The sequence below is a fragment of the Hylobates moloch genome, unplaced genomic scaffold (assembly GCF_009828535.3).
Source record: "Hylobates moloch isolate HMO894 unplaced genomic scaffold, HMol_V3 SCAFFOLD_3, whole genome shotgun sequence".
NCBI classification, from domain to species: Eukaryota; Metazoa; Chordata; class Mammalia; order Primates; family Hylobatidae; genus Hylobates; species Hylobates moloch.
The window spans coordinates 142,020,199-142,035,877 of NW_026652278.1; the positions used below are offsets into that span (position 1 = coordinate 142,020,199).

General features: G+C 35.8%; 1 protein-coding gene across 3 annotated transcripts in view; it reads right to left on the minus strand.

Annotated features, from left to right (window-relative positions):
* Positions 1-15,679, minus strand: part of LRBA (LPS responsive beige-like anchor protein) — a 793,918-nt gene that overhangs the window by 690,748 nt on the left and 87,491 nt on the right. For all 3 annotated transcript variants that reach the window (XM_032148169.2, XM_032148179.2, XM_032148174.2), the window contains exons 3-9: positions 15,356-15,587; positions 15,039-15,139; positions 8,576-8,671; positions 4,045-4,166; positions 3,829-3,955; positions 3,035-3,154; positions 1,619-1,765 (exon numbers count right to left, since the gene is read on the minus strand). In XM_032148169.2, coding sequence (XP_032004060.1) covers positions 1,619-1,765; positions 3,035-3,154; positions 3,829-3,955; positions 4,045-4,166; positions 8,576-8,671; positions 15,039-15,139; positions 15,356-15,587 — 945 coding nt within the window. The remainder of the gene's footprint in view (positions 1-1,618; positions 1,766-3,034; positions 3,155-3,828; positions 3,956-4,044; positions 4,167-8,575; positions 8,672-15,038; positions 15,140-15,355; positions 15,588-15,679) is intronic.

The following is a 15,679-nucleotide window of genomic DNA, read 5'->3' on the forward strand; positions in this document are numbered from 1 at the left end:
TTGAATCATCCCGAAACCATCCCTGCTGCGCCCCCACCACCCATGGTCCATGGAAAAACTGTCTTCCATGAAACTGGTCCCCGGGACCAAAAAGGTTGGGGACTGCTGCTCTATTTCATTTATTTCTGCTTGGATCTTTATCATTTCCTTCTATCTGCTAACATTGACTTTATTTGTTCTTCTTTTTCCAGTTCCATGCTGTAAAAATTAGGTTGCTGATCTGAGATCTTTCTTTTGGTGATAATGATCAGTCATTATCACCATAATCTTTTCTCTTAGACTGAGGTCACTGAATCCCGTAAGTTTTGGTAGGTTGTAATTACATTTTGATTTCTCTCAAGATATTTTCTAATTTTCCTTGTGATTTATCTTTGACCCAAAGGCTGTTTTAAGTGTGTTGTTTAATTTCTACATTAAACATTTTCTACATTAAAAAATTGGTGGACTTTCCAGTTTTTCTTTGGCAACTGGTTTCTAGTTTCATTTTATTGTGGTCAAAGAAGATACTTGGTATAATTTCAATCTTAACTTTGTTGACACTTGTTTTGTGGCATAACACATGTCTATCCTGGAGAATGTTCTGTGTATGCTTAAGAAGAATGCAGGCCAGGCGCAGTGGTCATGCCTGTAATCCCAGCACTTTGGGAAGTGGATCACCTGAGGTCAGGAGTTTGAGACCAGCCTGACCAAAATGGCAAAACCCCATCTCTATTAAAATTACAAAATTAGCTGGGTGCGGTGTCACATGCCTGTAATCCCAGGTACTTGGGAGGCTGAGGCAGGAGAATTGCTTGAACCCGTGAGGTGGAGGTTGCAGTGAGCCGAGATCATGACATTGCACTCCAGCCTGGGAAACAAGAGCAAAACTCCATCTCAAAAAAAAAAAAAAAGAAGAAGAAGAAGAAGAACAATGCACATACTACTGTTGTTTCATCGAGTGTTACGTACATTACTGCTAAATACATTGGGCTGCATTGCTGTTCAAGTCTTCTGTTTACTTATTGATCATCTGTCTGGTTGTTCTATTCTATTGAAAGTTGAATACTGAAGTGTCCTACTATAATGGTGTTGCTATCTACTTCTTTTAATTCTATCAAAGTTTGCTTCATATATTTGAGAGCTCTGATGTTAAGTACATATATTTATATTTGTTCTGTCTTTCTGGTGAACTGACCCTATCATCATAAAATGTCCTTCTTTGTCGCTTTTGACAGTTTTTGACTTAAAGTCTATTTTGTCTAATTTAAGTAAGCTACTGCTACTCTTTTCTGGTTACCATTTGCACACATCTCTTTATTTGTGGGTACATTTTACGTGTATATATTTATGGAGCCCATAAGATGTTTTAATGCAGTCATGCAATGTGAAATAAGCACATCATGGAGAACAGATATCCATCCCTTCAATCATTTACCAATTTAGTTGAAAACCATCCAATTACACTATTTTAAAATGTACAGTTATTATGGACTATAGTCACCCTGCTGTAGTATCAAATAGTAAGTCTCATTTTTCTTTTTGTTTTTTTTGTACCCATTAACCAAACTCTCCATGTATAACCCACCTTCAAATCAAGCTGAACTAACATTGGTTAAGCACAAAACAGTAAGCAAACTACCTTGTATCCCAGGCCCAACTGATAAATTGCAAATATCTGAGCTGCATTAAGAGCTTCACTGAAAAGGTAAACTGCAGTCATCTGACCACAGAATACTCTATTAGCATCTGCTGTTTCTGATGAGCCCAGGAAACATTTGTCAAAGGTCTGTAAAAGAAAAAAAAAAAGGAATTAGGAAAAAAAAAAAAAAAACTCCAGAAATAATAAAAACCTATATTATCATAAATGTTTTGTCCATTCTAAACTGTATCTAAATAGACTAACATAATTTATACCATAAAACCATTAGAAAGAATGTTGAAAAATGTGTATGTAATGACATTAAGGGATATAGAAAAGTTTGAAACATATGTGTTCTCAAGCCAAACCACCTAGATCAAATACCTGTATCCTATGCCACTAAGTATGGCAAGTTACTTAACCTCTTTGTACTTCACCTATCTATAAAATGAAGATTATAATGATGCTTATCTTGCAAGGTTGCTGGAGCTTTTTGAAAATAAAGCTATTTATTACAATGCCTGGAATACAAAAAGCACTCAGTAAAAGTTAATGTAAGAAAAAACAGGTTACAAAACAATACTTACATATGAGCCCTTTTTTTACTAAAAAAGAGCTAACATTTATTGAGCACTCATTCTGTATAAGGCGCTCTGCTAATAGATTTATGGATATTATCTCATTTAATCAGATGACAACTTTCTGAGGTATGAATTACTTTATGTCCATTTTCAGGAGGAAAAATGCTGAGGCCTAATAGATTAGGTAAGGTCATACAGTCAATAAACGACAGAGCTGAGATTTAAACCTAAGTCTGTCTGATTCAAGACCCTGATCTCTTAAGGTTAGCATTACAAAATATGTATATATGTGTAGCAAAGGATATGAAAAGAGGAGTTAATGGTGTATGGGTAGTATACTTTATGTTCATTTTCCTGGTCTGTATTTTTCAGGTTTTTATAAGAAGAACACAATTACAGGAAAAACATTTTAAATTTTATTATAACCTATAGATTTATTTTTGAAACCTGTAAACGTTACAACATACTAGTTATAGCAGTTAGAATTATATGCAAGATTTATAAGCATGCATCATTTAACTCATTCAGAAAAATGATCAGAACCCTATAGTGGAGCTCTCATTCATTTTGATAAATGAACCAATGACCCACTCCCCAGATATAGCCACTGTTAGCTATAAATCCTTATTTCTACCTATATGTAATGATTTTATAACAAGGACTAATATTTCAGTGACACATTAAGTTCTATTAACATGCTAGCCAAATTATGTTTATAAAAATCTACCATTGTAATACTTCAAATTTTATATTCAAGTTGTAAAACTTTTTCTTGTTTAAAAAGCTCATGCTTTTAAAATCACTTTTTTCATTGCAACATTTTGAAACTACTTACATCGCTAGTGTTGACAAACCATGTTATCTCTCCATAAGAAGCCAGCTCACCATTCACATAACATCTAAGTTCACTATTCTTCCATCGGTTATATATGTGCACTATGGTAACCATATACCACTGCAGAAGCAAAAAAACAGTTAAAAATACAAAGATAACAATTATCCCAATGACGCAACCATATTGATGAGTAAAAGTTAAATGATAAGTTGTAATTCAACCTAAAAATAAAACAAGACCACTTTTGTTAAATTCAATATTTATCTTCTGGAACAATATCTACTTATGGGCCTTTCAACTGATAACAACTTAATCACTAGATTATTTTTCCAGCTTTTTATTACGGAAATTTTCAAACATACCCCAAAAATCTGAAAATCAAGTACAAACACCCCCTTTTCCTACCACCTAGATTCCATAATTGTCAATTTTTTGCCATATTTGCTTAATCTATCTGACTACCTATCTACCTATACATTTTGTTGATGAACCATTTATTAACCTCTAAATTTTAAGGTACAAATGCAAACACATATTAAATTTGCAATACTAAAATAAATGCTGTAGATATTTCCTACTTGTATCTCCCTTAATCTCCATAAATAACTAAATTTGCAATATTTTTCATATCCAAATCAGAGAGGTCAATTATCCAGTGATTTACACTTCATCTTTTGAAACAGTAAAAACGAAGTTGTGCTTTAGCATGTTACTATATGAATAACATTAAAACAAAGCACTTTGATGACTAGCATAGCTTGTTAACATAACTATGACTCAATCAGATCATGTACCTTTTGTGGCTTGAAATCAAATTTCACACAATGTTGAAAGCCTTTTCCTTTTGACTTTATTGATGTTATAATCAAACAGCCTCCAACAAAATGAGCAGAATAGCCAAGACCTTTGCTGGTTCTGAAACTATAAAGAATAGTTTTCATTTTACCTCTAAATATTCTTCTCAGTTTCAAAGTAAGGTTTTAACACTAATCAGTTACAGAAATACATACCAATACAAATATGGTTTATCCTTATCTACATTGATGTTATTTACAGGATCCATTCTAAGCCATGTATGAAATGTAAAACCATTCTGGTATGGCCATTTGGCTATGGGAGGTAATGCAATAGCCTAAAGGAAAGAAACTTCGAGTTATTAACTCACATGAAAACCTGTCTTATTAAAATCATGAAAATAAGACTTTGCAATGCTACATATATTTGTACTACATCACATTACTTTATGTCACAATTAAAATATCTGAGGCCGGGCACGGTGGCTCACGCTTGTAATCTCAGCACTTTAGGAGGCCGAAGCAGACGGATCACGCGGTCAGGAGATTGAGACCATCCTGGCTAACACGGTGAAACCCTGTCTCTACTAAAAATAAAAAAAATTAGCCGGGCGCGGTGGCGGGTGCCTGTAGTCCCAGCTACTCGGGAGGCTGAGGCAGGAGAATGGCATGAACCCAGGAGGCAGAGCTTGCAGTGAGCCGAGACCGCACCACTGCACTCCGGCCTGGGCGAAACAGTGAGACTCTGTCTCAAAAAAATATATATATATCTGAAAGAAGACTCTTTATCTGGAAGAAGACTTTTAGTAACTTTTTAATTTTCTCTAATACCTAGTAATGTTAATTAAATGAAAAAAAATTCAGTGTAACCTGGACACATGAATCTTGTATTCTTCATTTATTAAAATGAACGTATCCACAGAGATTCTAATTAAAAGAGATAGGAAGTGATAACAAATTAGAAATTTGATGAAATTTTAAGGTATTACAATAGAGAAAGATGGACAGGAATGGAAAGAGAAAAGAGAAAAACTGGGTATATGCTGCTTTTATAAAACTATAAATATAAAACTGAAAAGGATTAGTTCATAATATTTTTAAATTATATTCAGAAGTCAATATACAAATGGCTTTACCACTTGGTTTAGATTTTTATTTAAAATATCATACTACATAATAAAAGGATCTTGTATAGCCAAAACAATCTTTTAAAAAGAACAGGCCAGATAACAGTGGCTCACACCTGTAATCCCAGCACTTTGGGAGGCCAAAGCAGGCGGATCACCTGAGGTCAGAAGTTCGAGACCAGCCTGGCTGACATGGTGAAACCCTGTCTCTAATAAAAAAAATACAAAAATTAGCCAGGCGTGGTGGGGGTTGCCTGTAATCCCAGCTACTCAGGAGGCTGAGGCAGGAGAATTGCTTGAACCCAGGAGGCAGAGGTTGCAGTGAGCCGAGATTGCGCCATTGCACTCCAGCCGGGGCGACAAGAACAAAACTCCGTCTCAAAAAAAGAACGAAGAACAAAGTTAGAGGACTCATACTACCAATTTGAAAACCTACCATTAATATAAAGCAAGAGTGATGAAGACTGTGGTATTAGCATAAGGCCCTAGTGTCCTTTGGTTAGGCAAATCCTTCTTATTATGTCACCAAAAAGACAAGTGACAAAAGAAAAAATATATACATTGGACTTTATTAAAATTAAAACCTGTGCTTTAAGGAACACCATCAAAAAAGTGAAAAGACAAGCCACAAGAATGGAAGTAAACATTTGCAAACTGAATACCTGATAAAGGACTTGTAACCAAAATATATAAAGCACTCTTATAACTCAATAATAAAAGGACAAGTAAAGCTTTAAAATGGGCAAAAGATCTAAATATACATGTCTCCAAAGAAGATATACAAATAGCCAATAAAAATATAAAAAGATGCTCAATATCATTAGTCATAAAGGAAATCAAAACTGCAAATCAAAACTACAATGAGATACCACTTCATACCAACTAGGATAGCTACTAATACAATCACAAAGACAGATACTGGCCGGGCACGGTGGCTCATGCCTATAATCCCAGCACTTTGGGAGGCTGAGGCAGGTGGATCACTTCAGGTCAGGAGTTCAAGACCAGCCTGGCCAACGTGGTGAAACCCTGTCTCTACTAAAAAATACAAAAATTAGCTGGGCATGGTGGTACGCATCTGTAATCCCAGCTACTCGGGAAGCTGAGACACAAGAATTGCTTGAACCGGGGAGGCGGAGGCTGCAGGGAGCCAAGATCACACCACTGCATTCCAGCCTGGGTGACAGAGCAAGACTCCATCTCACAAACAAACAAAAATAGACATTAACCATCTTAGCAAGGATGTAGAGAAATTTGACCCTTATACATTGCTGTGGGATCGTAAAATGTTACAGCTACTTTGGAAAACAGTCTGGAAGTTCATCAAAATGTTAAACAAAGACCATATGACCCAATCTAGAGATTGGGACAAATTAAAACATATGTCCACACATAAAACTGTATACTAATGTCCATAGCAGTATTATTCATAATAGCCCAAAAAGTGAAAATTCCAAATATTCCCTAGTTGACAAATGATTAAATAAAGTATGGTATATCCATACAATACAATACCAGCCATAAAAAGGAATGAAGTACTAATACATGCTGTACCACGGATGGACCTTGAAAACATTATGATAAGTGAAAAAAGCCAGTCACAAAAGACCACATGTTGTATGATTCCACTAACATGAATGGTCCAGAATAGGGCTGGGGAATATGGGGAGTGGCTGCTAATCAGTATGGGGTTTCTTTTGGGCGTGATGAGAATGTCCCAAAATTGACCGTGGTGATGGTTGACAACTCTGTGAACACATTTACCTACTATACTATATACTTTAAATGAGTTAATTGTGTGGTATGTGGATTATATCTCAATAAAGCTGTTTTGTAAAAAATTCAAACTATACAAGCTTCTGTTTTATTGTAACTTACACATGCATTTATGTATACATATAATATATACATATATTCTTTTATATGTATTAGATATGACATAAAACATGAAAGACATCATAGAGCCAAACTTCAGTAATAACACTATTGAGACTTCAAGAGGCTGATTTAAAATGAACGTTGAATTAAGAAAAAAGGAAAAGAATAATTACAACTCACAGACCGAAAAAAAAAAAAATTTAGGAGAAAAACATATATTCAGTGTGTACACATGTTCTCTCTCACCAAAAATGATAGCAAAGATGTAAATGCTTTGCAAAAATACTTTATTCATGACTACTTTAAATTCCCAGTAAAAGCTATGTTTAAGGAAAGGAAGTCACTGAACAGATTTAAAACATCTATTCTCTTCAAGTTTCAAAAACTGTTCAGCTCACCTGCCCTACTTTCAAGATAAATACATGCACTGCAATCTCAGAACTGTAAATAATAAAATTATAACATGAGGCATGAAAAAGGTTAATCTCTTAAGAACACTTTTTTTAATGTTAGAGGCAATGATAGGCTATGATAAGAAAGTAAAATTATTCTGAAAAGCTACAAATCTAAAATGGCCTATAAGGAAAAACTGTAATGGAAAAAAACTGGGCAATAAAACTTTTCAAAGAAAGTTGTATATTGTGCATATAACATTTAAATATCACAAATGTCATATTAAAACATATTCTTATCTTTCTGCAGATACTGCCAGGCTACACAGCGCCTAATATAAGATTTTATGAGAACTAACATAAAAAAATGAATGAAAGATAAGCTCAGGAAAAGAATAGACTGAAATATCTTTTTTAAAAGTTTGTCTTGGGCCGGGCGTGGTGACTCATGCCTGTAATCCCAGCACTTCGGGAGGCTGAGGTGGGTGGATCACCTGAGGTCAGGAGTTCGAGACAAGCCTGGCCAACATGGCAAAACCCCGTCTCTACTAAAAATACAAAAATTAGTCAGGCGTGGTGGTGGGCACTTGTAATCCGAGCTACTCAGGAGGCTGAGGCAGGAGAATCGCTTGAAACCGGGAGGCAGAGGTTGCAGTGAGCCGAGATCGCGCCACTGCACTCCAGCCTGGGCAAAAAGAGCAAAACTCCGTCTCAAAAAGTTTGTTTTGCTTGTAACAGACTGACCAATGTAATAATGAGGAGATTTTAGAAACTTCCATAAATAACATATGTATATTATAGAACGTGCTTCTATAACATTATGAAACATTACAGATATCACTATTATACATAATTGTCTTATGTATAAACTGATTAACAGCTTACAGGAACACTGAGACCAACATAATTTGGAAACTCACAAGTCAAGGAAAACTTGCGTAGTAAGTTTCAGAGCCTCTATTTCTTCACTATCATTCTATACACCAGGTACAAAAGAAAATAGGTAGAGTAATGAAAGGCAAGAGAAAGATGTTCACAAAGATAGACATGAAGGTGTTACACACAAATAGCTACTTAAGACAACATGGCTATGTTTAAAAGAATGAGGTTCTTATTCCATTGCTGACCCAAGCTGTGACTGGGCATTTTCTCAACTAATTTAAGCCTCTATTTCTTCACCTCTAAAGCAATTACAAAAAAGTAACATGCACGACTGTCATAAGGACTAAAGTATGTTGAGCAGAAGTTTCTACCTAGCACAGAACCTGTCAGGGGTGTTCACAGGGCTGTACTTTCAGGGAGCAAAGGAAAGAAAAACTGGGAGTGATTTCCTCGTTAATATTTACTTACTGCAGCACTTTTTCCTGGAAAGTTAAAAAAGGCATCAGGACCATACTTCTGCGGCATATGCTTTAACACAGACAGCAACTTCCCAGCATGTGGAGGCTATGAAGATAATTAACAATTCATTAACCACATTATTTACCATAAGATGAAAAAAACACATTTTTAATATAGTCTTGCTTTAATATATACAAGAATAATGCTACAAGCTTAAAAGCATAGAAAATAATTTTTAAGTTATTTTCAAATATCTTAAAGAAATAATGTACTCTACACCAGTTTTTGTAATGCTGTAGGGCCGATTAGGTATTCAATAAATATGAGCCAGTATCATTAGACACCTGAAACTCTTCTCCAAGCTGCAGCAAAAATGATCTTTTCTTTTCTTTTTTGAGATGGAGTCTCACTCTGCCACCCAGGCTGGAGTTCATGTGCAGTGGCACAATCTCGGCTCACCGTAAACTCTGCCTCCCAGATTCAAGTGATTCACCTGCAGAGTAGCTGGGATTACAGATGTGTGCCACCACACCCAGCTAATTTTTTTTTTCTTTTGAGATGGAGTCTCGCTCTGTCACTCAGGCTAGAGTGCAATGGCATGATCTCGGCTCACCGCAACCTCCGCCTCCCAGATTCAAGCGATTCTCCTGCCTCAGCCTCCCAAGTAGCTGGGATTACAGGTGCACGCCACCACACCCGGCTGACTTTTGTATTTTTAGTAGAGACAGGGTTTCTCCATGTTGGTCAGGCTGGTCTCGAACCAACCTCAGGTGATCCACCCGCCTAGGCCTCCCAAAGTGCTGGGATTACAGGCGTGAGCCACTGTGCCTGGCCTATATTTTTTGTATTTTTAGTAGAGACAGGGTTTCACCACGTTGGCCAGACTGGTCTCAAACTCCTGACTTGAAGTGATTGGCCTGCCTCAGCCTCCCAAAGCGCTGGGATTACAGGCATGAGCCACCACACCCGGCCAAAAATGATCTTTTAAAAATACAAACTACATCAATCCCCCACCCACCCCTCTGTAAAATTAAAATACTTAATAATTTAACAAATACTTAAATAATGCTTACTATGTTCCACTGTTAAAGGTACTTCAAAAAGATACTTGCACATGCATGTTTATAGCAGCACAATTCACAATTGCAAAATTGTGGAACCAATCCAAATGCCCATCAATCAACGAGTGGATAAAGAAACTGTGGTATATATATATGATGGAATACTCCTCAGCCATTAAAAGAAATGAATTATCAGCATTTGCAGTGACCTGGATAAGACTGGAAACTATTATTCTAAGTGAAGTAACTCAGGAATGGAAAACCAAACATTGTATGTTCTCACTGATATGTGGGAACTAAGCTATGAGGACGCAAAGGAATAAGAAAGATACAATGGACTTTGGGGACTTAGAGTAAGAGTGGGAGGGGGCGAGAGATAAAAGACTACAAATATGGTGCGGTGTACACTGCTCAGGTGATGGGTGCACCAAAATCTCACAAATCACCACTAAAGAACTTACTCATGTAACCAAATACTACCTGTACCCCAATAACTTATGGAAAAATAAAATTTTAAAAATTTTAAATTTAAAATTTAAATTTTAATTTTTATCCTTTTCTCAGTCTTCTTCCCACAACGGGGCCTCAGCAAAAGCTATTCCTTATGCTTAAAATGTTCTCAAAAGGGCTCCTCTACTCCCCATTTATCTAAGTCAATCTTACCCAGCCTTTAGAGCTCATCTCAACAGTCACTTTCTCAGGGCAGCCCTCCTTGAAACTGAGAGTGGATTAAACTTCCCTATCATATTTCATTCTACAATATACCTTTACTGCATAGCATATAAATATATGTATATGCATAGCATGTTCATATAAAAGCTGCAATGCTGAGTTTATTTGATTAATGTTTCCTTGGTCCACAAGTCTCTAATACATGAAACAACCAACAATAAAAATGAAAAATCTCATTTGCAGTTACAAGGAAAAACAAAAGATAATCAGACATACCATCTCATTTTAATCAGTTTATAAGCAAATAAGAAAAGTGTGGGGCATTCCTCCTTGTTAAAAATTTAAAAGTTCAAAACAGGGTCAAACTACAAATGAAACCACTGGTTTGCCTTCATCTTATTATTATAGATAATATAAATTATAATTACTAACTGTGTAAAAGAGTTTGGCAACCTTTCATCTAAATATTAAGTGGAAAGCTTCATTCTTAAGTGAACAAGAAATTTTCAATTAACCATACTGCTCAATTGTAAAAGTATAGTAACAAGTACTTACAATCACAGTGATTTTTTAAAATAAATTCCAAAGTAAAATAAAGTAACCAAAAATAACTTTGCAGTTAAAAATAAAAATACAGTATTATAGCATGTCCATCTAGAAACATCATTTCTCCAAATTTCCTCTCCTATAAATCAGTCAGCAAAAGAATACATTAAGATAAGCACTTTACTTGACAGACATTGCTGGGGGAGTGTATACTGTACTGGGAAAGCCTTTCAGAAAAAAATTTAGTAGGCCAGGCACAGTGGCTCACATCTGTAATCTCAACACTTTAGGAGGCCAAGGTGGAGGGATCGCTTAAGCCTAGGGGTTTGAGACCAGCCTGGGCAACATGGCGAAACTCCATCTCTAGAAAACAATACAAAAATTAGCCAAGAATGGTGGCAAGTGCCTGTGGTCCCAGCTGCTTGGAAGGCTGAGGTGGGAGGATTGCTTGACCAGGAGGCAGAGGTTGCAGGGAGTGGAGATAGCACCACTGCACTCCAACCTGGGTAACAGAGCAAGACTCTGTCTGAAAAAGAAAAAGAAAGAGGAAAATAAAAAGATGTAGTAGTCATATTTCAAGAGTCCATAAAGACGTTCATGTCCACCAATGCAGTATTTCCACATGTAAAAATCTATGCTAAAGTAATCATCACAAGGGCAGACAGAGATTTAGATATAGGGATTTTTTCACTGCACTGCTATAACAGCAAAAGATAGAAATAATATGCCTAATATTAAATAACTAAATAAATGTAATGAATATCTGAGTGAGGTCTTGCTCTCATTTTATAAATAGTTTGTTATTTTTTCCCTTCATCATCTAAACCTATTCTCATTCTCCTCCCCCTCCCCATAGGCAACTATATTAACATGTTTAATCTTTTATATGTAGATTATTCCTTCAAAAATGATTTTTGGGGCTGAGTGTGGTGGCTCACACCTGTAATCCTAGCACTTTGGGAGGACTACTTGAGCTCAGGAGTTTGACACCAGCTTGGACAACATGGCAAAACCCAGTCTCTAAAAGAAATGCAAAAATTAGCCTGGCATGGTGGTGCATGTCCGTGGTCCCAGCTACTTGGGAGGCTGAGGTGGCAGGATCTCTTGAGCCCAGGAAGCTGAGAATGCAGTGAGCCATGATCACACCATTGCACTCCAGCCTGGATGAGAGTGAGATCCTGTCTTTAAAAAAAAAAAAGAAAAGAAAAAAAGGTTTTTATGTGCTTATACTTATCATTGCTTTCTTCCTATATATTTTACATCTATTCCTATTACTCCATGCACTGATTCTGTTATAGAACAATCTACCTTCTATACATTTTACCAGTCCACTCTCTTAATGATGAACATCCATGTTAACATTCACTGCCATCAAAAATAATGCTTCAGTGAACATCCTCATGTATTGTATGGATCTATGTGAGAATTTCTTGGAATATGCACTCAGAAGTGAATTATTAAATCACTGGATACAGGTATAATTAACATGACTAAGTAGCACTAGACTCCTCTTGAGGTCGGCTCCGCTAGTGTTCATTCTAATGAAAAGTGCACCAAGTATAAAATAACCCTATATCCCAAACTATACTTGCCATTTTCCAACTTTAAAATTCTTGAGAAACTACAGATGGAAGGTGACATATCAATACTGTTTTAATGTGAATGTCTCTAATTATTAATGATTTTGTGTTCATTTGGTTGTGGGGTTTCTACCTCTGTGAATAAATATTAGTTTATATTATTTGCTATTTTCTTACCTATAATTTTCTATGCTTATGAATATAATAAAAATATGTTACATATCCAGAATAAATAATGTGAATATAAATAAAAACCAAAATCAAATATATACTTTCTCTTCTGGACACGACATATTAAAAGGACCTGGACTTACCAACCTACCATAAACAACTAGAAAAGTGGGTAAAATGTATCAAACAAAAACAGTTTTCAGTATGGAGGAAGAGGTAGCTCAAGACTGTGATCCCTGAGAAAACAAAATGACTTTAAACCTGGAGTCAATTTCTGTATCATTGCACAGGGAAACCAAACAGAACTCGAAAGTCTCAGTGAGTTGGAAAGAAAGTGGAGTCCACAGTGGATATAAGTTTCAGAGCAGAATACTAGGGAGAAAAGAACTGAACAGACAAGAAGCTCCAGAAATCTGCATTGACTCTTTGGCTTAATACCAGACTGCTCGTGCTTATGATAAAACTCAACATGGTGGGGCTAAGATAGCAAGAGCTTTAAGTTAAAGAATTCCCAAAACTAATACAGAGTTAGGAATTGTTGAGACCCTACTAGACACTTCAGAGCGACCACAGTCTTGCTACCTCCTGTCCTATGTCTGAGACTTGAGAAGTTATTCAATAGAGACTCTCTAAGAGACATGCCTGAATAGTAAGACTAAACTAGCTGTAGCGTAACAGCCACCCTAAACCTTATTGAAAAAAAAATTTTTTAACTAGTTTTAAAGGATAAAGTTGATCCACAAATAACTTATCTGCCTGCAAAAACAGTCTAACGATCTTAAAAGGAATATGACAAAATCCAACACTCAGCAACATAAAATTTGCTGTCTGATATATTGTCTAAATTCAGTAGCCATAAGCAGCAGAAAAATGTGACCTACATAAAGGAGCAAAATCAATGAGTAAAAAACTGACCTAGAAAATGACATTCTAGAATGAAAAAACAAGAGCATTAAAGCAACTATTAATATGCTAAATATTGTCAAGGATTTAAAGGAATTCAATGAGGGAAAAATTGGAAAATATTTTAAAGAACGAAATAGAATTTACAGAAAGAGACCGGGCGTGGTGGCTCATGCCTGTAATCCCAGCAGTTTAGGGGGCCAAGACGGGTGGATCACAAGGTCAGGAGCTCGAGACCATCCTGACCAACATTGTGAAACCCTGTCTCTACTAAAAATAGAAAAGTTAGCCAGGCTTGGTGGTGTGCACCTGTAATCCCGGCAACTCAGGAGGCTGAGGCAGAAGAATTGCTGGAACCCAGGAGGTGGAGGTTGCAGTGAGCTGAGATCACGCCACTGCACTCCAAGCTGGGCAACAGAGCGAGACTCTGTCTTAAAAAAAAAAAAATTCACAGAAAGAAAAATATACTATCTGAAATTTCAGTGGATGGAATTAATACACTGCTAAAGAAAAGATCAGTTAACTTGAGACTATAGCAATAAAAACAATCTAAAATAAAGCACAAAAAGACTAAAAAAAAGAGTTAACAGATCTCAGTAACCCGTGAGACAGTATCAAGAGGTCTAATATATCTGTAATTGGAGTCTCAGAAAAGATGGGAAGGGGGGACAAGAAGACAGTATTTGAAGAAACAATGACTAAAATGTTTCCAAATTTTGTGACAATTATCTTATACCCCCACAGAAGCAAAAACTCTAAGAAGATAAACACAAGGTAAGCTAGAACCAGAAATATAATCAAATTCAATGAAAATTAATAAAAAACTCTAAAATTAGACAGTAAACTGGAGTTTGAGAGAAATATGCTAAACAATCTAAATTTTAACATAATGAAAAAGAGTAATTGTAGGGCAGAGTTTTAGATACATTTAATGAAAGCTAGAGTAAGGATCAGCTGGCTGAGCTGTTGCTGTGGGCAATGATCTCTAAAGGGCACTAAAATAAGATTGGAAATGCAACAAAAATGGATAAAATATTTACTACTTCTCCTCAATGGGACAGATATGGTGGAAGAAACAGTTTGATAAGGCACCTGGGGTTCAAAATAAGTTCACCCCCATCACTACCCATTGCAAATGACTACTAAGTTGCATCTCAAGAGGGTAGATCCAATTAACTGCAGAGGTTTTGTTCACGCAGTGAGTTACTCAAGTTTAAGGCACTCAGATAAAACTAGATCAAAAAGAAGAAAAGGTAGGTACTATTTATCTTTTTTCTAATAAATATTAAATGTACATTTAAAGAACAACAATTTGAAGAAGAATTAAATTATCAGTTTGCCTGAAACACCATTATCTTGGTGCATACTTTTAGTGTCCAAGTATGGCATGAGTAGCCATAGGGATCTCAATGCTATTTTAATTAATCTATTCAATTTGACAATTATCCCATGTATAATAATATCAGTTACTTTACAAGCTACTAATGTGTTTGGGAGGAGGATACTTTAAAATACCAAAGAGTACTTAAGTTTTTTTACCCATTGTCCTTTATCTCCTTGAAGTTTACTGAAGAAAAGCTTTAGCTCGCGAACTGTCAAATTATAGCTAGCCAGCACTCCCAACATGTCAACTAAAAGATCTGGAAACAAAGAAAACAATAAAATAACTCAGCTAGTTATATTTCTCGAATATTTAAAATAAACTGTGCTTATTTAAGGGCTTGGATACTAAAGTTCTAAGTGCATGCTACATGCTCAAATATTTCTTAAATATTGCTAAATGGAATAAGAAAAATATGTATTTAAAAATCAAACTTTATTTCTTTGCATACATTGTACTATAGAAAAAATCATACCTGCTATCATATTGTCAACTTTTTCAATTTTCCCAAGCACTTTTTCAACAAGGCCTACTTCAGTGCAGACTTGAAGATTCCGTATGCTTTTCTTCAGAATGGCTGTAAACATGCTCCAGACTTCTGCTTGGCAAGTAGTGTCACATTTTTCCAGTAGGTCCACCATGCAGTTAATACTCTCACCTTCTTGAATAATGAAATTCATTTCCAGATCAAACTGTCCTCCTACCAACTTACAAGGAAAAAAAACAAAACAAAACATTAAAAGCATTAGTATCCTCAATATCACTATAGCATGTTCCTAAACATTAGATTAACAATAAC